Source organism: Eleginops maclovinus, chromosome 12 (genome assembly GCF_036324505.1).
Source record: "Eleginops maclovinus isolate JMC-PN-2008 ecotype Puerto Natales chromosome 12, JC_Emac_rtc_rv5, whole genome shotgun sequence".
In the NCBI taxonomy this organism is placed as follows: domain Eukaryota; kingdom Metazoa; phylum Chordata; class Actinopteri; order Perciformes; family Eleginopidae; genus Eleginops; species Eleginops maclovinus.
The window spans coordinates 12082970-12105927 of NC_086360.1; the positions used below are offsets into that span (position 1 = coordinate 12082970).

The window sequence follows — 22958 nt, forward strand, 5'->3', positions numbered from 1 at the left end:
AGCTGCCCTCATTCTTTGGGCAAATAACGTTGCTGAACCTAGACCAGACCAACTGCAGCAACCCCAGATCATAGCACTGCCCCCAGGGCTTGTGACCTTTTGTTTTGGCCGGGCAGTGTATATACACAGTTGCAATTCAAAATCATTCTGTTCTCACAACTGCCTGATTTCCAATCTGTAACCCTATTTGCAGTTATTGACAAAGTGGCATCGCAGGGTCCTCCTCCAAATGAGTCTGCATGGACATGAAATGTTAAATAGTTCAAACATTACCAACATACAAACATAAACACTAGCACAAACCATAACTCCATTTCACATTGCAAAAGGTTTAGTAAACATTTTCTAATAAAGTAATTGATCAAACATAGATTATATTACCATTGGATTGTATGATCATCTGATCGCTTATTGCTAGGTTACATTAAAGTCTGTCCGCTTTTTAGTCATTGAATCATACTTTATGAGATATGATCGCTTTCATCCTATTCGACTAAATCAATGCGTATTTCAGCCACTAGAGGGAGCAATGCATGGTGCATTGCTCTCCAATATGATTATAATAGACTTCTCTGCTCTTGGCAGTAGTCAGTAATCTCATTCCGTAAAGGCTTTTCTTAACTTTTTGATTCCAACTAAACTCATACTCAATATATGCAGTGTAGTAAATCCCCTTCCTCATAAATTGGCCCTCAGTTTACAAAATTATGTAGAAATACTTTAGGTTCACTGCTTCATTTACTGAAGTTTTCTCTTTAAGCACAATCAATTATAACCATATAATTAAAACAAAAACCAGTGTAATAAAAAGTCCCTGAAACTCAAAGTTGAGTTTATTATAAAATAGTATGTTTGCATCAACATACTAGAACTGTTAGACAAGCTTGGTGTATGAAAAGGTTATCCTGTTGCCCAAACTGAAAGACTCTTTAAGGAGACATACGTACATGTGTGATACCTGATAAAAAGTAATTTAGATGCAATAATAGCTAAAAGCAAGGTTAAATTGTTTTGTTTGTTGCATATGGTAAACAGCTTCTTTTTACCTCAGACCCAGAGCAGAGGGTTGCTGCTCTTTAAAAAAAATAATTAACAAGCACTAAAGTCAGGACTGTACAACGGTTCATAACTTGAAACCAATACACAAAAAAAGTAGCTGAAGGACTCTTTACTCAAATTGGAATAGCTTCTAAATCGGTCGACAAGTTGTTTACCTCTGTGGGTTTTTACCAGGGCTTGTGAACTTGTTGTCCATGCAAATTAAGGTCACCCAGGGCCTCCATATAAAAGAGCAAATGAGAAGCCCCTCAGCTGCACACACACATGTGTCTCTGCTGTACCGAGAACCGTACATGCACATGTTCTCTCCGCTCCGATGACTAACAGCAGCCAGGGGTTGTCTCCTGTACTGCCCCTCACAAGCTTTGGCAATGTGTTGATGTTTCTTTTCAGCATTTTTCTGGCTACATCTATCATTTTCTTTAACGTGTCTGTGTCCCTCTCCATCCTGCTGAACAAGGCTCTGCGCAGCGAGAACCGCTTCATGTATATGCTGAGCACCTGCCTCAGTGACATCTGTTCCGGTGTGTCCTATTATTATGCAGGTGTACTCGATGTGAGAGATAGCTATGACTCACCTATGAGAACTTTTTACATCGCACCCACATTCCTTGGACTGTCTTACATGGCAATCCTGGCCGCGCAGGCCGACAGGTACCACGCGGTTGTCTCACCTTTTAAATACTCCCGGCTCATGACCCGAAACAGGACCCTGCTAGTCATCTTCGCCTACTGGGTCTATGCTTTCCTCATCGTGGCTGCGCACAATTTGGTCACAATCGGGGTGGCCAAGAGGATCACGAGCATGGGCACGTTTGTCGGAAACATATTCACGGTGATTATAATGATAGGGCTGAATATTAGGCTGTTCATGATAGCCAGGTTCCAGCTAGGGAGGGAGCCGCCCTCTGAGGAGAGGGACAGCAAGCGCTCCTCTGTGTATCTCATACTGGTGGTGGCAGTGTTTTTCTTAGGGACGTGGCTTCCTATATTCAGTCACATTATTGTCTGTAATTTCTTTGGTTCCACCTGTTATAGCTTTAGAAATGAAGGCACTGACCCTCTGCGCATTTTGCCCAGAGTTAACGCTGTTCTGACCCCCATCCTGTACATCAGAGGCTGCTCTGCGCTCAGAGCCACGCTGCTCACCAGAGTGTGGAGACACTGCTGCAGGAGGAAGAAGAGGGTGATGTTTGACGAATCTGAACGTGTTACCAAAAGTTGCAATACATGATAAGTAAATCCGCCCATTGAATTTTATTTGGAAACACTTGAGACCAGAATGAGTTCAATTGGCTGCAGCTTTAATACTGATTTAGTTCATATTTATTTATTTAGGCTTTTTTTCTTGTTGACATATTCTAGCTCACTATGGATGGGCACTGTGCTATCAAACTACAGAATGACTTGTTGCAAATGTTGTGTTTTCCAATGTTCATATTTGTTGGATCTTGTTTGAATGTATTTGTCTTGTTGTCCTTATATTTCTTGGACTACTTATTACACAAACAGTCCCTGAGGTTTGTTTCAGAAGTATGATTGATGTCAACGTTAACGTTGTTTTAAATCCATGCCATCCAAACGAATTAAAGACTAGACTATGGGTTTATATGTTGAAAGCAAGATATCAAACGCAGTTTAAGGACATTTTCAGGCTTTGTGTTTATTGAAAGATGTTGAAAATATTTCATCACGAAGTCACGATTTGTAAAGTTATTATTTCCTTTGATGTCCTTAAATCGCATTGAACGTATATCATGCCGTTCTTAAACTTATATTCTGAATTTCCGATGACATGTTCTATAAAGAAACTAATGAGTTGCAAATAAACAGATGACTACCTTCTGCCAGTTTGAATGTAAAGCAATAAATTACAATATTAACACCAATAAATACACGTTTACTTTGTAGACTTTATGGCTTTCATGTTATGTATTTTAATGGTCAAGATCTTAATTTTTCGATATTTGATTCCATCTTTGAAACAATAAAATGCAAATAACTAAGTGCACCATACGCCTTTAAATACTTCTTCTGACAAGCTTTCACATCTTTCTGATTGCTTGTCTTGTAACCTTGAATTGATAGGCTATTTTTTGCTGCAGTGAATTTTAATTGTTCATTATTGAAAGGTGGCACAATGTGAACAAACTGTGAAGATATTGGTTTTATCATGTGTTCACTGAATTCAAGTTGCCATTGCACATATATATTAGATTTTGATTTATGTTATACCTTATTTAAGTTTTTCACATGTTTGCCATACATCCAGTGTTATTCTTTGTGAATGAGCCTCAACTATAGGTCGGGCTTAGGCAAAAACACATGCAGGCCATCCGAGCACCTTGATCACACCTCAGTGTGTAGGCCTCCCCGCAGAGCATGCACTTTTCGCTGCCACCACAGAGGGTCAGAAGAGCACTTTGGCACGGCGCCATAACGCCGATATCCATGGAATGTGAACCATAAACATTAAGCATGGCAGATTAAAGTGACACACTATCTGGATCAATCTGTGTCTCTTCAGCACCAAGCATGCCACGGGCAAGGTTATTAATTATTGGTAGCAGCCAGGTGGCATCCTCAAAGCAATCTCACTGATAAATGTCCAATAAATTGTATGTAGGTGAAACCTATCATGTATCCGGGTTTCTATTGGCTGAGGGCAGGTTGGGGTCCTCTGGGCTAAGAGGAGGAGCCAACAAATCGTCCCACTTCCGCACATCTGGTGCCCAATGTTTGAACCAGAACCATCTCTATTTTCTGCTGATACCCATGTATCATCTGACCATTAATCATCTCGAGAACTGTTCAGGCTTTGAATTAAAGTCTCCGGTTGCGCTTTCTATATATGCAGCTGATTATTCTAATTTCAAAGTGAACAGGGTTGGTTCACTTTCATTTGATGGCAATATACGAATTTATAAAGTGCATATTAAAACTGTATAGTTTATTATTGAAGACTCGTGAGCTTGCAGAGAAACATAATTTACACTGCAAAAAATACCGTATTACACATTAACCGAATCCATAGAACCAGCTTGGTATATTTCAACCCGGTAAAATCATTAAAGAAAACATAATTTGTTTGCCATATAAACATAATGAATATATTTTCTGTCCCATGAAATAATAATCTGATCAATGTTTCCGCTGTATTTCAAGTCATGGCCTACACCTTTATTGTATGTTGGTGAAACTGCACTCGAAACCTGTGGCTTTCGCTAAGACCTTCTCATAAAACATTTTGGTTGTTTAATTATTATTTATTTATTCAGAGAAGCAAGCCTATACATTTCACAACATAGTGTCAGACATTTTTTGCAGCGTAGAACTGCAGTCAGCAGTATGGCTTAGTTGTGCTGCTGGGAGAAGAAGGCCTAATATAATATATCACTCCCTCTGTCTTTTTCACCCTGCCACCTTGCAGGTAAAGTTGCCAAGGGGTTCTGGGCTGAGAAAGTGGCCAAACCCTCCCATAGTGGGATGTTTCCTCTGCTGCACTCTGGGCTGGTTTCTATTCAAATGTGGGTCAGGGGTGAGGAAGCCTAACGTCATAAGCTTGCAACATGGCGTCCCGAAGGCTGTGAGATGAGCAAGAGGATGGTAAAGAACGCTTGAGTACGATCCTACCGATGTGATAAGGTATTTAAAAGACATTATTTATGTTTAAGGTTGGGTGTAAATGCGCATCGGTGTTGATTTCGTGTTTGTTTTGATCGGATCGGCTTCTCCCAGCTGCTGCAAGGATCGCACGGGTTTTCGGCGTCACGTTGGTGTTTTTTCTACGGCGTGCCAACAAAAAGGGTCTCCGGTGGTGCCTATTCTGGCTCTACCAGCCTCCTTGGCACGCCGACAAAATCCAACACTATTTGTTTTAGTTTATAGCGGATTCATCTGGAAACCGCTAACATGCTTTTGCAAATGTTGTGGCGTTTATTTTGGCGTCGTGGGCATAAAAGAGATGCCCCACGGGACAAGTGAGGACCAAATATTCACCAGGATGGCAAAGCACATTAGGCGACAGAAAGGATCCACATTCGGCTCGCCGCAGCGCCTCAGAAAAATGTTTCCCCACTTTATGGTTTTTTCTCAGGTTTTCTAATCCAACTGTTCAATGAATTGTTTACCACAGTGGAACGATGCTGAAGCCCTCGTTTAAAACGACCTGTCTCGTGTAATTCTAACATCGAAGATGTTTTTAATTGCGGTAACTTGCACTAATTGTATAAAGTAACAGGGATAACTTTGAGGATTTTACGGACTACATTTTGCGCAATATTCATAACGATCACATGTTACTGCCGATACCTATAGTGTAGCTTGCATTGTTTATGTAGGTAGGCTTAGTTTTAGGTAGGGTCAATTAAACAATTGTATAACAGGATTGACTGAAGTTGAATTTAGACGCTGCAGTTCACTGGTTTAAACAATTTCTTTGAAATGGTATCGATGCATTGAATTGTACATGTCTTATAGCCTATAGGTGGGCTACTGCTATACATCGACCATCGTTGTGATCGGCTACAGTGTGGGTGTAACCTTACATTGTGACCCAAAACTGCCGTATAGGAACAGTGCTGCTTGATATAGATTCCCGTATTCATTAATATTCTGATAAAGCACAGAAAACTCTGGTATGTTGAATATTTGACATTACAATTGAACTCAGAACAACAACAACACGTTCAATAGTTTATTAAACCATGTATTTGCTCAGGTGCGAAGGCAGCTTGGCTTCTCAGGTGATTAGTGTTGTTAAAGTACCAAGGGGCATGAAGATAATGAGGTACAGGAATGTCAGTAATGTGGGTTCCTTTGACTGGCAGCCGTTTTTCTATAACCAAATTTAAATTCTGCTAGAACATTTCCACTACAGGTCTCGTTTGCTTTGCATAGTTTCATCTAAGAACAATTACACTACACACAAGATGTACTTCTGATACATCTGATGACTGTCTCCAATGTATTCCTGTATTACATTGTGTCACTTATGTCCCTTGAGTATTCCGTGTTGGCCTAGCAGAAGCAAGAGACCCCACTTAAATAAATGACGTTATTTTTCTGTTTTAGTTTTTGCCATGCATGACCTAAAGGTGCATTTACTATTGTTTGTAGCTTAATCACACGTACTGAACTGTTAGTATTCTTTAGATACATCCAGGGAAGTATATTTCATATGCTTACAGTTGAAGTAAGCATTAAAGAAGCATTTTTGAAAACAGAACATCTCACTGGTTTCTATTAATGCTGCGACATTTATAGATTATTGTCTTGGGAAAGTTTTGTCACAATTTAACAACAATCTGAAGATAAATCTGTGTATTTTCACAACCTCACATTCTGTACATGGTTACAAGGTGCTGTAACCTATAATACGAAGATCATAGGACTGTATTTTGGCTGGTTACACCCTCCCACAAGTACATTTGAAGTGAGCAGTTGCTCTGCTTGTAAGCCTTAAAAGTTGTTTAACAGTTACCTCAAGTGTGTGTTTCAACAATATGGTTGAAAAGATTCTGAGCAGCATCAAAATCGAATTATACCTAATGCACAAAGTCTAATTTGTTGAGGCTTGTGAAGTTTGAAGAGGGCTCCTGGCTCTACTCTATTGTTTGTTTAATAATGACAATTCTGCATCTGTAACAGCTATCAGTTTTGAATTCCAACAGTACTCTGTGCTGAATTAATTTGATACTACTTATGAACAGAAACACCTGTTCTTAAATGCAGAAAGGAACAATGTGTATAAGTGAGAATTCTGTGTTGCATTTTTAAAGAGTGGTTAATTATGTTACACTAAAAACTGTTTTATTTATGGTCTGTGGCAGATAAGTAGCAAGCTGATAGCTTAACTAAAACACAGAAATGAGAAGGAAAGTTGACTAAAATGTTTGATAACTACTCCTATACTTGTTTTTCACCAAGCCTTCTCAAAGCATTTTGTATCCGTTTTCCAAACACATAAAATGTTGGGACATACATGGTGTAGTAATAACTGTCAAAACACATTCATTTAGGGGCATTAAAATGAGCAAGTCAACTGATCAGTGTGACTAGCTTCATTGATTGCTATGGACTACAAAGGGGGGCTTGGGGGGTAATTTGAGGCCCGTGTGTATTTGTGTGTGTGCCTCATGATCCTCATGATCGGGCGATTGGTCTTGCCTCACCCTACATGTCTCTTCTCTGACAACACACGGTATCCTGTGTACATTGTGATTGTGGCTTACAGTGGCGTATGTGGGCCGCACAGCGCAGTAAGGCTACTTAGGCTATATGTTCTGCTGACATGATTGCCGAGGACTTATAGATTGTGCTAGGCTGTTGTATCCAAACTGATCTGCCTGTTCTGCTATGTGCTGTGCTGCCTGTTTGAGGGCAGTTTTGTTGGTGCCGTGACTGAAGCACCTCAGGGCAGGGTTGTTGTTGTTCTTTAAGAAGAAGAAACAGTCTGTGGAATGTAGTGCTGATAGCCAGAAGGTTATGTGTTGTTTAAAGGCTGGAGGAGGAGGAGGAGGAGGAGGAGGGGGTGGCAGCTCTGTAAAACCTTGGACCATACAGGATCTCTCCTTACCCAACATGCCCTCTGCCCTTAGTCAAAGCATTAGGCTCCAGGTCATGTGGGTCTGTTGCTTTTTACAGGGGAAGTTATCTCATCAACAAAGTTGATTATCTCAAGACAGAGGTCACTTCATCATTCCAATCATATGTTCACTTGTAAGTGGAGCCGATGATTACTTCACTTGTGGCGAGGGTACACTGTTTGATATAGAATGTGTTGGTGCCCATTGATCGGCAGCATTTGCTGGTAGCCTCATTGAAAGTGTCAGTGTTCATTTCTGTCTTTATTTAATTACTCTAGAGGGCACTTTGATGCAGCATGGAGGACACAGAACATAGATAAATAAACCCATAGAGAGACAGAGGATTACCCATTTACTGTTTTTGAAAAAGGCCCACTTAGGTTTGCGTTAGACAATTCTATTGGTTATTAACTGACTTTGTTCATGTCAGTTGAACAACATTAACCTTGTTTGTTGACAAATAAAAAAACATTATGTTTTTGTTATTATTTAGGAATTACATTTATATTAACAAATGTTCCGTAAAATAACTGGAAGCTAAAGCAAAAAAGTTTAGTTAAGGCATTTGAAGGACTTTGGTTGTGCAGTAAATTTAACTTGCTCCTGTCATGTTGTTGGTTTCTGGTTCTTGACAGATAAAGTATCTAAGAAATTAAGTTCTACATACACTGCACAATTTTGCTTAAGATATAATTGATAAGTATTAAATGTATCAAACCATAAAGTGAATCTCATAAGCCACTATAAATCAAACAAAACACTTCAAGAGAATAAACACTTTAGTAAAACATTGTGCTTTAGTGTACAACTTTTGTCTTTCTACACATGACCCCTGACCCCTGCCTGCAAATACTTGCATACCTAAAGCCAGCCTTAAATCTAGTATTCTGCCCTGGTAGTCCATGTATTATACAAATGTAATTATGACATTAAATTGTATGCTAATGAATACAGTTTGGTTGATTTTTAAATGGGGGTTTTCCACAGGAGATTGTGCATAGGTTGGGCAACTGCATCCGTAACCTGACAACAATAAAATGTATGGGGTTGTACATACTACTTTTGCACATCTGATACAGTATACTTAGTGTACCTGGTATGTCCTCTAGATTTGGCTGGAGCTTATGTGTCAAGCTATGTATGAATTGCACACCACAGAATAGATTAATTCATGACCTGTTGTGGTGTAGGAAAATAATGTTAAGACTTATGCGACTACTTTATCCTTTGAGGGAAATCTTAAGACAGATCTTTCTTCTTCGATGGGATTAATGCCCTGCTGCAGGAAAATCCTGAATTGCAAAAGGTGTCATTTACTACCAGGTATTTTCCTTTTTATAAAAGTGCATCAATTCAGTCATGAGTTTGATTACAGGTTGACTTGTGATCTTGTAAGATGATTCATATGTTTGTGTATGCATGTGTGGGATAGAGAGAGAATTTGCTCTTCTTCCCTTGCAGCACAGCCCTAGTATATGAAGCACAGTGCAACCTTTGGCCCCCTCCTGCGAAGAAATGGACTGAGCTCCTTTCATTCCAATGCCCCCTGGGCAGGACTTATTTGTCTGTAACATGGCTGAACTGCATGAAAGAAAATGAGTCTTAATTGGAAGGTTTCTACCCAGACTGCGGAATAGATACTGTAATTCATGAACCCCCCCCCCCTTTAGCTTTGCAGTACTAGGGTCATTCACCTGTTCACTATCATTTAACAATTTTGTAGAAAGCCATTTCTCTAGGACAACAGAAATTTGCATTTACTTCATACCTTATGTCTGGGCATTTGTCCAGCAGGACATCTCCCCTGCACCTTTTCTGAAGCGCTATAACCAGAAATGGATCACTGTCCAGAGTTCCAGCAGATACTTTGCAACAGATTTATTCAACCATTTGCCATGGAGACACAATAAAAAGCAGGTTTTATTCCAAGGAAAGGCCACAGCTGGTGATATCACTTTTTATTTCACCCGCTGTTGTCTCTGTTCCGAGTATCACTCTGAATATTCTGCTTTTACATGGCACCACATTACTGCAGTAGATAAACAGAACTATATGGCCTGAAGTTTGACTTTGCCCCAAAAATGGAAATCGTTTAGTTTTGGAATGAACTTTGTTTATTTGACACGTATTACAAAGGTTTTCTAACAACAAATGTTTAACGTATGTACATGACAAAGACTTCAGACAGTGGAAAGTAGGATGAAAAGGAAACGTCATCTTAGAAGTGGTGCATGTAACCAATCCAAACTGAAATAAGTGAGCCACGATACCACTATATATATATACACAGGATGCTTTGATCAGCCTGCCCCAACCAGATGCTTTGAAATCATTAATAACACATTTAAAATGTCATGATGTTAAATAAATGTATCATAAAGGGAGATATTAGTAACTGATAACATGCTTTTAACTGCAAGTTTTACGGTTTCCAGGTTACTGCAGTGCATAGAAAATATTAATTTCCTGTTTTCTGCTTATATTTTTTGTGTGCATTTAAACACATTAAATGTCAACCTGAAATGTTTCTGCAAACTGAAATAATACTCAAGCGTTAGAGGGGGGTATATTGCATTACTTCCGGTCCAGCAGATGATACACAGGTGTAAAGGAACATGTAGAGCATGTAGCTAAATGCACAGCTGTTTGTTTAATATGGTCATTATGTCATGAGCCAAACTTTCTCTCTAGGAGAACTGAACCCCAAATAACTGCAGTACCCACAAGTCTTGTGTGGATCAACCTCACCCATGTAGCAGCGTCAGCCATGTTGGAATGGCTCAGAGGTGGTTGCTCAGTGTTTGTATTTCAAACTGGCTTTGTACCATCCCCCTAACCCCTCCCCCATTCCCCCTGCCCACCAGCATACTCTCTGGGTGTGTGTGTGTGTGTGTGTGTGTGTGTGTGTGTGTGCGCTGTGTGCGTGTTTTAAAGTGCACAGGCTCTGTGTGTGTGTGCACACTCAGGGAGGCCTTGTGCTCATGTACAGGATTGGCTGTGTTTCATTCTCTTTCAAATACTCTTTACCTGCACCTTGGTCTCCGCGGCCCACCCTCTGATCTATGTGACCATGTACACAGTTATACAAAGTCATTATTATGCATTGTTTAGAGGAATTGCTGTGAACCATAACCCTGCAGTTAAGCTTGGGTTAAATATGTTTTAAAAGCCTAGATCTTGTTTTCTATTGGTTATTTAGCAAATGACCTTTCCTAGTAGTAGGGTGTGTTTTGTTATTGCGCCACAGGACTTTGCCTCACCTCTGCCCTCTCTCCTGCCTCTCTACCCTCTGTTCAGGAGATTAGTGCCACAGCCCACTGCTCTCTCAGTCATCGTAGCTGCATGAACACCAACTGCTGTTTAATCCATAAACTCCTTGGAAAAAGGATGCAATAACAGGCACCAGAAAATTAAGTAGCTAAAACCAGAAAATCCAGATCGCTGGTGTAACCAGTTTAATTTAGAACAGACTCACCTTAATTCAGTGCTGGGGACACTGTAGCCGTGTTTCCACTGCATAGTGCAACACACCTCTGCTCAACTCAATTCTCTCTTCTTTGGTTTAACATAAGGACAAGTTGCAGATAGTACCTGATACCTGCTGCTTTTTTTAGTACCATTTCATAAAGGGTTCCAAGCGAGCTGAGCTGACAATAGAAGGCAATGTTGCAACACTGCAGACCACTGATAGGTTGGGTAGAATTGTAATTGGTGCTTAAAGGGACCTCCTGCAGAAGTCCTGTGTACTGTCAATAGCAATTGCATTTTTAAAATAACACTGGGTACTGTCTGTTGTGGAAAATTAAATGAAGTAAAGCACATGGCACATCTACACATAGATATGTTGTCCTGATTACATCTTTCAAGTCTGTGTAAACAACACTGTCTGTTCATCTCCTCATCATCAAACTACTGACACAAGTCAAGTTGGAGGCTAAAGACTTGGGTGCTGTGTTTTGGAAATTAGGTATCCCCCTCTATCATTAGGCCATAGTCCGTTTTTGAAAAGCTTAATACTGTAGAGAAGGTAAACTGAGGGCAATGTCTACCCTGGTCTGTAGGACAAGCCCAGAGCCGTTTTTGATTGGTATGTGGGGCCATATTTGGTCATAGCAGGTATTGTTTTTATAGCACTCCAGAGCAGCCAATTTGGCATCTCCAAACCTCCTTGCCAGCCTTTGGAAGGGGGCTTCAAAATACAGAGACACAAGCCAGCTACATGTCATCATAACTAGTGAACTAGTGCTCCTACATACTGAAAACATCACTCTAATCTTTCTAGTGGGTTCATCCATTCCTGACCTTACATCATAACTGTGAGGCTGCAATGGTGTACCAGCCTACACATGGTATTGAACATGATTCTACAAACTGCAAGAAGGGCCATGCACTCACAGATGGAGCTGCCATCATAGTGCAGGCCCATCCGTCTCCTGTGGTATTAAGCCTGCCTTCCTGGCAGCACCATTGGAAGGGGAGCTGGGCCTACACGTGTCCCACCCTAGCTACATATAGATCAGCCGTAATCCATTAGCAGTTCTCTGGAATCCAGCCGGCACAGCACAGCACTGGAGGGGCCAGGGGTAGAGGGTAGCCGTGGGTGATTGGGGGGGGGTGGAGGAGAGCGAACGAGGGATGAGAAGAGGAGGGGGTGGGGAAGGTTTTTAAAAAATGTTTTATCGTGAGCTTGCTTCTCTTCTCTGAGCCCAGCCCCCTTTTTATGTCGGCCTGCTGGAAAAGCCTCCTGAAACCCCCCCATAAAGCCTACAGAGGTGTGTGTATGTAGGGAGAGGGACTTGACTGATATATGGCTTCCTGGCTGGCAGAGGCCCTTCTTTCTAGCAGCCCTCTTCTCCATTTCCGCCTGCAGGGTTGATCACCACACACCCCTCCAGCACATTCTGCGATTAAATGCATATCTTGGTGATGTGTTCCAGAATGGCTCATTATAATTCATGTTGGGGACAGTGAACTGTTCCTGGGATGTGTCTGCATGCCCGGTGAGAGGCTGATGAGGATAGAGAGAGAGAGCAAGACAGAGGAGAGGAGCAGTGGAAAGACGGGGGAGGGGAAAAAGAAGAAGAAGAAGACCATGAGTAGAAGTGTCAAAGCAGAGGAGACAAGACCAGGCCTGGACCTGAGAATAATGATCACTCCAGCTGATTGTATCAGCTAGCCTGACTGTTCCAACAGAGTCGCTCTGATACACCAGCCAGCCATCTCCATTTCACAATCTTCACCTTGTTGTTCTTGTATGATTTTCAGTGTTCCCTTTATAGATTTTTCTTGTCATTTCGTACAACCTTTTTTAGAAGTGGTTCGCGGTTGTCATACCTCAACCTCATCAGGTTGTCAGCAGTGATTGTTGTAGAGCTTTGCTGTATGGCAGTAGTATATAACAGTATATTAAAGTTTTTGTTCAAGAATGTAGTAATGCATCATTATTGTGCTGGAAATGTCACAGTCTTTGAGGAAGACTTGCTAAAAACATGCTTGCTTAATGTGTTTGCGCTCAATTGAATGGTTAAATCAGCGCAGTATTAAGATTGTGCTGATGCTATACACTAGTTTAGTGAACACAATTTAGCCTGATACATTCAGATGAGTTATTCCAGCTGGGGTTTTGGGAAAAGAAGAGTTTAGTCATGTGTAATTGCATTTAAACTTTGCGCTCCAGTCTCTCTAGCTGAGTTTTGGAACCACTCCCTTCTTTCCTGCTACGCATTAGGAAACATGATTTTCAGAAAATATCTAGGTTGGCACTTGGTTTAAATGGCATATTTTCAAATGAATGTATTGAGTTAAGCATTTCCCTGCATTACAGTATAATCTCCTATAATACGATATAACCTGCTCCGATCGGGGGCATTAAAGATGTGTGTCTATACTCCCAGCATGCCCAGAGCTTTAAGAACATGATTAACACAAGTAAAGAACACTCCCTGTTACAGTTACATCACTTGTGAGCTATTGCTAGGCTCTGATTGGTACATTTCTTCAACCAAATTTGTTCTTCGGTGTCTAAGTAGACAGAGCACTTTGGTACGGAATAGGACATTAATATGTGGTTTTAACAGTAAATAAGATTCATTTGTCCTATTTCCATATGAGGGCCTCTCTGGAGGATCAGGTGTTGCTGTCATCCTGTTTGAGCCACACCCTCCCCCCACCCTCTGCCCTAGCTCCTGTGTAGTTTTACCTGCTCAGGTATCACCTAATCCCTCCCCCCGGCCCTGCTGTGGCACCGACCCCCAACCCTAGACAATGGGGCAGGGCTGACATTACCATGACCTAATGGAGGCTAGAGTGAGCCTGGTTTCCAAAGAGGGCACCCCACCGAAACTAGAGTTACTCTGCGGAGATAGGGAAGAGTAGCTGAGGGGAGGCAACCTAGGAAAGTAGTCACTTTACCCTTTCTTCTTCTACACCTCTTTGGCCTTTGTGCCAGAACAGTGGCAAGGTGTATCAGAACTTGATCCATGTAGAGTTTCAATTTGTTTAAAAGGGAAGTTGGGAGGAAGGGAAGGGTTCCAGTTTCTAAGCAGTTGTGTCATTATGTGGCACGCCAAGCCAACAGATTACTAATTTCCCTGTGAGAGCTAATAACTTGGATTGCTGTACTCGAACTCAGTCATAACCCATGCAGATTAATAGTTATATATGTCAGACGTGCAACCACTGTCACTGTTATGGTTTTTCAACCTGCCTTTTAATTTTGATCCTATTGAAGGCTGCATTACCAAACAAAAATGTAACCAAAACTTGCACCAACACATAACAGCTATCCTGCTTTCTATCTTGTAAAAACCATTGTTTGGTAAACATTTTTGGGCTTTTTCTGGTCTTTTATTTATTTACATAGACTATAACACTGTATTGAAGAACCTGTCATTTATCACGGTGTAGCTCTAATTCTTAATGTATACAATGTAAAACTAACCGCCTTTTTCTTTCTTTTTCTTTCAGCTTCAGGTGGTGCTCGTGTAGGAAGAGAAAGAGAGAGAGAGAGAAAGAGAGAGAGTGTGAGAGAGAGAGAGCGAAGGAAAGAAGGAAGGTGGAAATGGAACTGCCAAATCATGCCAAACAACTGCTGCTGCAACTCAACCAGCAGAGGGCCAAGGGCTTCCTGTGTGATGTTATCATTGTGGTGGAGAATGCACTCTTCCGCGCCCACAAGAACATCCTGGCGGCAAGCAGCATATACTTCAAGTCTTTGGTCCTCCACGATAACCTCATTAACCTCGACACAGAGATGGTTAACCCCTCTGTATTCAGACAAGTTCTGGACTTCATCTACACTGGGAAGCTCCTGTCCTCGTCAGAGCAGAGCAATGAGCAGAACTTCACGGCCCTCTTAACCGCAGCCAGCTACCTCCAGCTCCATGACCTCGCTGCTCTGTGCAGAAAGAAGCTTAAGCGCAGTGGTGGGAAATCCCTGCCAGGTAAACCCTCCACTCCAGGCCCCCTTAGCCGCTCACGCCTCAACAACCAGCGCCTTTCCACTTCTACCCCCGCTGGCCCCACAAACCACTATCCTCCGACCCCATCCGATGTCGACCAGCCACAGCCAGATGAAGGCCTTCGGGACAAGCTCTCAGATGACGAAATGTTTGTTGGCAGCTCTGGGAGGAATGGCAATGGGGGGAATGGCAGCAGTAACGGAAATCTCAGCAGTGGAGGAAGTGCTGGGGAACTGGACCTTGGACTAGATCTTTCCAAGAAAAGCCCTCCCTCTGCGGGCACAGCCACTGATGCCCTCAGCCCACACAGTATCTCCCAAGAGTCCCCTCAATCTGCCTCAGTATCCACAACCAACAGTGCCTCACTGGATGACTCCTCTACCACCCTACCAGGTGTTGACACCGGCTCAGAGACTATGGAGCTCAACTCCTCCTCCAAAGCCTCAGAGGACAACCAAAACCAGCCAGATGGCCCTCCACCCCAGAAGAAATCTCGACAAGGTGCCCGCAAGAATGAATGGCCTAAGAGAGAGGCATCAGGGTTGAAGTCTGAGGATCATGAAAGGCCCCTTGTTAACGGGGTGATTCTGGGTTCTAAGGATGGACGCTCCTCTGACCAATCCTTCCAGTGTAAAGATGAGGACGAAGGAGGTGAAAATGGCCAAGACCACACTGATGAGAGTGGGCAAAGTGACGGAGAGGGTGCAGGAGGTGGAGGAGGAACAGCAGGGGGAAACCACAGCGCCAACTACGTGTACCGACAAGAAGGTTTTGAGCCAGCATTTGGGGACAACCTCTATGTGTGCATTCCCTGTGGTAAGGGCTTCCCCAGCTCTGAGCAGCTCAATGCTCATGTGGAGACTCACAATGAGGATGAGCTCTACATCAAAGAAGAGGGAGGGACCTTTGTGAAAGAGGAAGATGAGGAGGAGGCAGAGGACCTCTCTGCCCCTGTGGGTCCCTCTAGCTTTGGCTCTGAAGCGCGTCCGTTCAAGTGTACAGTCTGCAGTAAGAGCTACAAAGACCCCGCAACTCTGAGGCAACATGAAAAGAGCCATTGGCTGACCAGGCCTTTCCCCTGCAACATCTGTGGCAAAATGTTCACCCAGAGGGGCACCATGACACGCCACATGCGCAGCCACCTTGGCCTCAAGCCGTTTGCGTGTGAAGAGTGTGGCATGCGTTTCACACGCCAGTACCGTCTGACAGAGCACATGCGTGTCCACTCTGGGGAGAAGCCGTATGAATGCCAGCTATGCGGTGGGAAGTTTACCCAGCAGCGCAACCTCATCAGTCACCTGAGAATGCACACCTCACCCTCTTAGAAACGCATCAAGCCAAAGAACTCTGGGAATAGAAAAAAGTTCTCTCCCTTTTTTTCCATCTCAACAGCAAAGAAACGCACATGTCCACATTCACATGAAAACACTCACAGTTCTTCATATTAATTCCAGTTTACGATGCCCTGGCTAAGTGAAAAATGTAGCGGTTAGCCACAGTGGGCTCTTGGTGACGGTGGGAACTTGTTGATGCAAGCATCATGTCATCATTAATACCAAGCAAGATCTGCTCACCTCTCAGGAGTTCTAGAGGGACAATTACTCCTGTCTCTCTCCAAAGTCAGAAAGCCATGGTGAAGTGGTATGACTTCTGGTCTGCATTACAAGTCTGTCAAATGTGAATGTGGGTACTGATATAAAGTCAAGCCTCCTCGCCTCATACCCCTCAGCAGCCTTTCTCTCTTCTACCTGAGCATTGAGTTTTTCAGATTGGTCCTCTTACTGATGAACTCAAAAGTCCCCTCTGAACTCCAGTGCTATTTTGACCAAAAACCTGCGCAAACAATACTGGCAATAATTCAGCAAAAAGATTATTTTTACCCTGACAGCTTTATATCCTTTGTTATTTTGGTGATGGGGATCTGTATGTAAGAGGAGGGGTAACTGGGTTTGGGACCATCTCCATGCTTTAACTGAATGACCTAAAAAAAGGTGGAATAACATTGGATTATGTTTTATTTTCACAGACCACGAAAACTCAAAGACCTCTATACAGCTGTTCACAGTAAAACAGAGAGGATTTTCAATGTCTTTGGTTTTGCCTGCTAGTGCTCCCAGGAGAGAATCCTGGTTCGAAACCCCTTGAGGTACTTGATTTACTTAAAGAGCTTGTAATGTTTCAGTGAATGTTTAAACTGGAAAGTCTTGGGATTTTTCTTGTTGAGGGGAGGGGTTGGGGGCGGCCTAAGAAAAAAGGTGTTTTAGACTGAATGTTATGTTCAGTGGGTACGTTTATTTTTTTGTCTGTATAGCTTTCCTCCCCTCAGAAAAAGAAAAAGTCTATTTATATAGGCTTGTGACCTCGCTACCTCTGATTATTCTTACGAACTCTATGTTGATTAGTTGAAAGTTCCTATGTAATTAATTGTAAAAAGTGTTTAGATTATGGTAACTTTTCACCTAATGCTTTAACCTGCCCATCTCTCAACACAGGTTTTTGATGCTCATAGGGTTTACACATTAATATTGTTTTTAGCTGTTGTATTTACTTGTCAAATATAGCTTTTTCGGGTGCCCTGGTCAGTGTGGCCCCACCTCAAGGTGTACTATAGCTTCCTGCCTGGAGCAATTAGTGGTTAGTTAGTGTAGATGTATAGTGTTCCAAAGATCTTATGAATGTTGAGGAGAACAGAGCTAACTAACATTGCTAGACAAGTTCATAACCAAAGTTTTAAAAAGATGTACTTAAGATATATAGCATACTAAATTATTTCACTTTTGATTTTCCTTTTTTGCTGTATAAAACAAATTATGAATTATATTCTAAGTCCAGACAAAGAAATCCACTCTTTTGATGGAATTTTGGCCAATGACTCTGAGACTGAGGAAGGTTTTTGTGGTTTGCAAGGAAAGCTTGTGCTGATTGGTGGGCCGGTATGAATTAAACTTTACCACCTAACGAAATGGTGAAGTTTAAAAACGTGTTCCCTGAACATGGTTTTCTTTTCGTTTGTATCCAGAGTCCTTATCACTTTATATTCCCTGACTTAAAAAACAGGACTTGATGACATTGTATGTGTTCTGTTCAGACCAAAAAAAAAAGAAAAAGAAAAAAAAGATAGGAATTATAATCAGAATTTTAATGTGAAGTTCAAGTTGCTTGTTAGTTTTTTGAGCCAGACTTGTGAAAACTTGTAATAAGAAGGGAGAAGCAGAGATGCACTGGACAGCTGAACAACTCATCGGTCCCCTGCGGCATCCTTCTGTTTCTGATTGTATTTCATTATGTCACAGAATGATTTTAAATTATTTAAGACCTCTAAAGCTTTACCTCATCATAAGCCACCACACGTTGGGAATGGCCCCTCTGTTATCTGTCCAGTGTATCTACTCTAACAGTTACACTGTGGAGCATGAACCTTCACTACAAGTTTTTGGTATAGGCATTCCTCTATTATGTTGGTTTGACTGTCTTCTTGATTTTTGTATTCCTCTTTCGTCCTCATGTTATGGTCTGTGAAATGTTTGTTATCATAGGGATGCAGCTACAGTTACACAAACATCACTACCGTTTAAAGGTACCTGCGTCCTGGACTCCCGGGGTTGTTACTTGGTTATGTTGGATGTTGGTGTCTTGCTGTTTAAGCAGTTACTGTTTAGTGATTGCATGGTACATCTATGAATTTTTCACACTCCCCGACCCCCAACCACAAACATGTTATTTATCGCCTGATCGACTGTTGCTTGTGACCTCTTCTAGCTTAAGAGGGAGTCCACAATGCATTGCCTTCAAACGTTATTGTACTTGTCAACACTTAATGCAGTACAGCATAATGTCTGTCATGCAAAAGGTGTTTTTATACATCAAGATCTCTAGCCATCTCTGCAAAAGACTTTGCAGCTGCATTTGAATGCTTGCTTGCTTGACATAACGATGAAAAATCTACGAACTCCAAACTGTGACAATACTACTACTATTACTATTACTACTAGTACTACTACTACTCAAATACTTCAGGGATTGTTCTGCATCTGTGAATGCAGACTCTCAGCTACATTTGTAAGACATAGTATTGTATCGATTTCTCTGTATTTTAATCATGGGAAAAGCAAAACACTAGTTTCGTATTTAAGACAAACAGGGGGGTACTTTTTCAACTAACACAAAGAGCCTGGACAAAGGCGAGGCAGCTTGAAACAAGTCTACATTTTAGTTAGTAACACGGTATGTTAAGAAATAGTTTCAAAACTGTATAAAGAACTAAGAAGAAGAAGAAGAAAAGAAAAGCTCATACCCAAATCCACAAACTATTTTTTAAACCAAAGCACATTTGAATGATTATGGAACCATGTGTGGCTCTAAAAAGAAACATATGTATTTATCTCATTGTTTACATAAACTTTTACAGTTTTACAGACCTCAATCGAGGCTCGGCCAGTCGGAGAGGTGATTTTGTGTATTTTTTATGTTATTTTTAAAGATGCTTTTCCACAGAGGTTGCTGCCAAAACAAAAGCATAGCGTCAAACATGGGGTGAACTGCTACATATTCAATTAAGGGGAGGGGCGTGTGGTTTAGGGGCTCCCCCCTCTCTGCCAGCTGGCTTTGGGGTGACCCTGCGCCCCAGTCCCCCTGCCCTCTGGCCTGTTTTCTGATGGGACTGCAGCGATGGGGGTGGGCAGTGCGTCCTTGACGTATTAATCAAAAGGCATTGTTAGTCAGGGTGTTTAGCTAAATTTTGGGTCTCTATGTTTGCCCAAATGCACTTGAGGACTACCTCTGCTGTGAGGGTCTCATGATGTAATGTGGGTGGGTGGGTGACACTAGAATGGTTTGGGTTGTTTTAGTAACATGGTACATCTCTCATGCTGCCGGTTCACAAAACCTATTTAGAGAATGTAGTTTTGATTTGTTCACTGCATGTTAACAGGCCTAGCTGTTAGTCTTAACTGTGAATGTTATTGTCATTTTTCTGCTTTATGATGGGTTTTTTTCTGCCTGTGTTCTGTGGGTAAAAGCAGCACAAACCTCTGGCCGGCCGGGCCTCAAACAAAGTTGGTGCAAACACTTATTGACAGTGTTCTTTTTTTATCAAATGTCTATTGTCAGTGATGAATGTATTTATTTCTGGTCCTGCCCTCACCTCTGCAAAGAATGTGCTCAGTGTGTGAGACTGAGGTGGAGGCAGGACCCCTTTTTGTTATTTTTTTGTTTTTGTTTTGAGGATTTCAAGCTGAGAATCAAAAGTGAGACCCAAGACATAGCCATTAACCACAATATGTGAAGTTGACTTTTTTGTGCGAGAACTGGTTTTTTTTTTCAACTAAAAGAAAATGGTCTATGGCATTTAATATCATCTTTCTCAGTTATGACTGACAGTCTGTAAGGTTTTTATTTCATGTGATTCACTATGGGTGTTTTTTTGCCCATGTGTTCTTGAGTTCTCACTGAATGACTGCGCACCAGGGGAGTTGAACTTTAACCCCTTGTGTGTGTCTGTGGACACAGGCAGGATACTGACATGCCTGTGCAGAACGGAGGCTACTGTATATTTTCTAGCCTGCTCTCCCTGGGTGTTGCCATGCTGCTGCCATTTAAAAAAAAAAACAACAAAAAAATAAAACACCCCACACACATTCACAAACATCCACATAACAACTCTCTCTGCTGAATCGCAGGGTGCTCATGACTATTGTTACATTTCTTGTCTTAAACGACTCACCACTTCTCGTCTTTCTCATTCATATCTGTTTTTAGTGTCTATTAGTTCTACATTGGAGGATTTTAGAAACGTTGGGTGAGATAGCTTTACTAAGTGCACTTTGTATGTTTTTCAAAGCGTCAGGGAAGACCCAGGCGCTTTCATATCAGTTCCCATTAACTGACGGTTTACTCTTTGTCTTTCTCTTCTTACCTCATCCTTGTTCCTGTGTGTTTGTTGAAATATCATATCATTATGCAGTGTTACAAAAGCTTTAAAATGAATATACAAAGCAGGAAACGCAACCGAACGAGTGTACTCGGCTCTACGTATTCACGTTTCCATTTCATTTCTTGGTATTATTGTTGTTACACCTTGTAGGGGTGTGACTTTCCTCTCCAGGCATGCTGTAGTAGAGGGGCTGGTCTGTCCAGTTATTATGGAGATGCTCCTTCTTACCTAGGCAGACTAAACCAAAGCCAGTTTTAAAATGGCCTCTGGTGCCGTTGAAGCATTTCTCAGCTTTATTGTCCCTTACTTTATCTCAGATACACCTGACTTCCTGCTTTAGCCCTCTGACCCTCTGTAATCTCTGTTACTGCGCAGGCGCCTTTATCCTCAGCTCTGCTGCATTTTACATTTTCACGTCAGTACTTACTGTACCTCCATATGCAGTAGTGACTGAAAAACACCAAATTACCTCACAACTTTCAGTGTTTACAGAAATGTGCTGTCTTGCCATTACATTTTAGCATTTATATATTTTTTTTTTTTTTTGCCGTCCAACATTTTTTTTTAAATAGAGTTTGTAGCAGCATAATTTTCATACGTAACCTTTAATTTACATCTGTTTTTTTATTTAATTTACAAAAAGGCACAGTGTCACTTTGGTGTGCACTACAAGACATGATTAGCTGCTAAAAAATGGTACTTGGAAGAGTTGATCAGTGGAGCTCCTCATGAAGTGGGTGTATCATGCTTCCTCTCTGATCTGTTTTCTTCAGGATCATCCTCTCAATAATGTATCAGGTTCCGTAGGCTGAGAGGCTCTGGAATGGACATGTAGGGTCTTTGCTGATGAATAATTAAAGGACAAGAGGGCCCCCCCCCTTGGCAAACAAACTTCATGTGCAAAGGTGTACACACCCAGGTGCACTTTTGCTGGCATATATGCGCATAGACCTCCACTCATGCACACACAAATGCCACCGTCTAGACTCCAAACATAACCGAACATGCAGACAGCAGTATTTTAAGGTGAGGTTCTGTGACCCTTTTTGTGGATTTTGGCAGCACCCAGGCAGGGCTCTCTTTATCTCCACTCCTCAGAGAGCTCATATTCAGGTCAGAGCCACCGCCGTGCATAGCGATGGGGCTCGCAAACTCAAAGTGTCATAAAAGTGTAATACAGCTGACCTCAGCACTCACAACCTTGCAGTCTTAATGTACAGCAGTGAGGAAAAATAAACTGTTATTTTATGATCTTTTCATTAAAAGCTTGATTGAAAACCAAGGATGTTTGATTTTCTGTGTCTTTTTTGTTCCTGTCTCGAGAACATGTCTCCTTGTACCTTTTGCATAAGGGATCCTGGCTGTAGATAATATATAATGGGTACTATCTCCCCACTCACAGGTTGCATTTCTTGCCTCATTTCAAGTATTGCTACCCTGTGCAGTGTGCCTCGGGGTTAGTTGATGCACATTCTGTGAACATGCCTGTGACATGTGTTATGCTGTGTTTTGCACAAGTAATTCATTTGGGTGAAGTGAAATCCGGGTTTCTTCATAGACAATGCACAGGGTGGGGTCCAATAAGACTTAAATACCATAGTCAGGCTGTAATTATATGTTGTGTGAAACACTGTTTAAAGGAGGTTTTGACTTCATTTTGTGGTTATTTTTTACTTACAGCTTTGATTATTTGCAAGCTTCCTGTAGAGTATTTTAAGTAATTGATGAAGTGACGAAGTTGTGACAACTACTTTTCCTGTATTCCACATACTCTGTGTTGGGTCATTTCCTTTTCTACATACGTCATTTTACTTGTTTTGCCACTGATGCACCAGCACTTTAATGGTGGTGACTTTCTGCCCTATATATAACTCCATACATTTTCTTATGATGCATTAGTTAATGACTCCCTTGTGTAGC

General features: G+C 41.7%; 1 protein-coding gene across 1 annotated transcript; it reads left to right on the plus strand.

Annotated features, from left to right (window-relative positions):
• The first annotated feature begins 4601 nt into the window (after positions 1-4601).
• hic2 (hypermethylated in cancer 2) lies at positions 4602-22320 on the plus strand. The gene is made up of 2 exons (XM_063898225.1): positions 4602-4704; positions 14613-22320. The coding sequence occupies exon 2, from the start codon at positions 14707-14709 to the stop codon at positions 16429-16431; it is 1725 nt and encodes a 574-aa protein (XP_063754295.1). The 5' UTR covers positions 4602-4704; positions 14613-14706; the 3' UTR covers positions 16432-22320.
• The last annotated feature ends 638 nt before the right edge of the window (positions 22321-22958 follow it).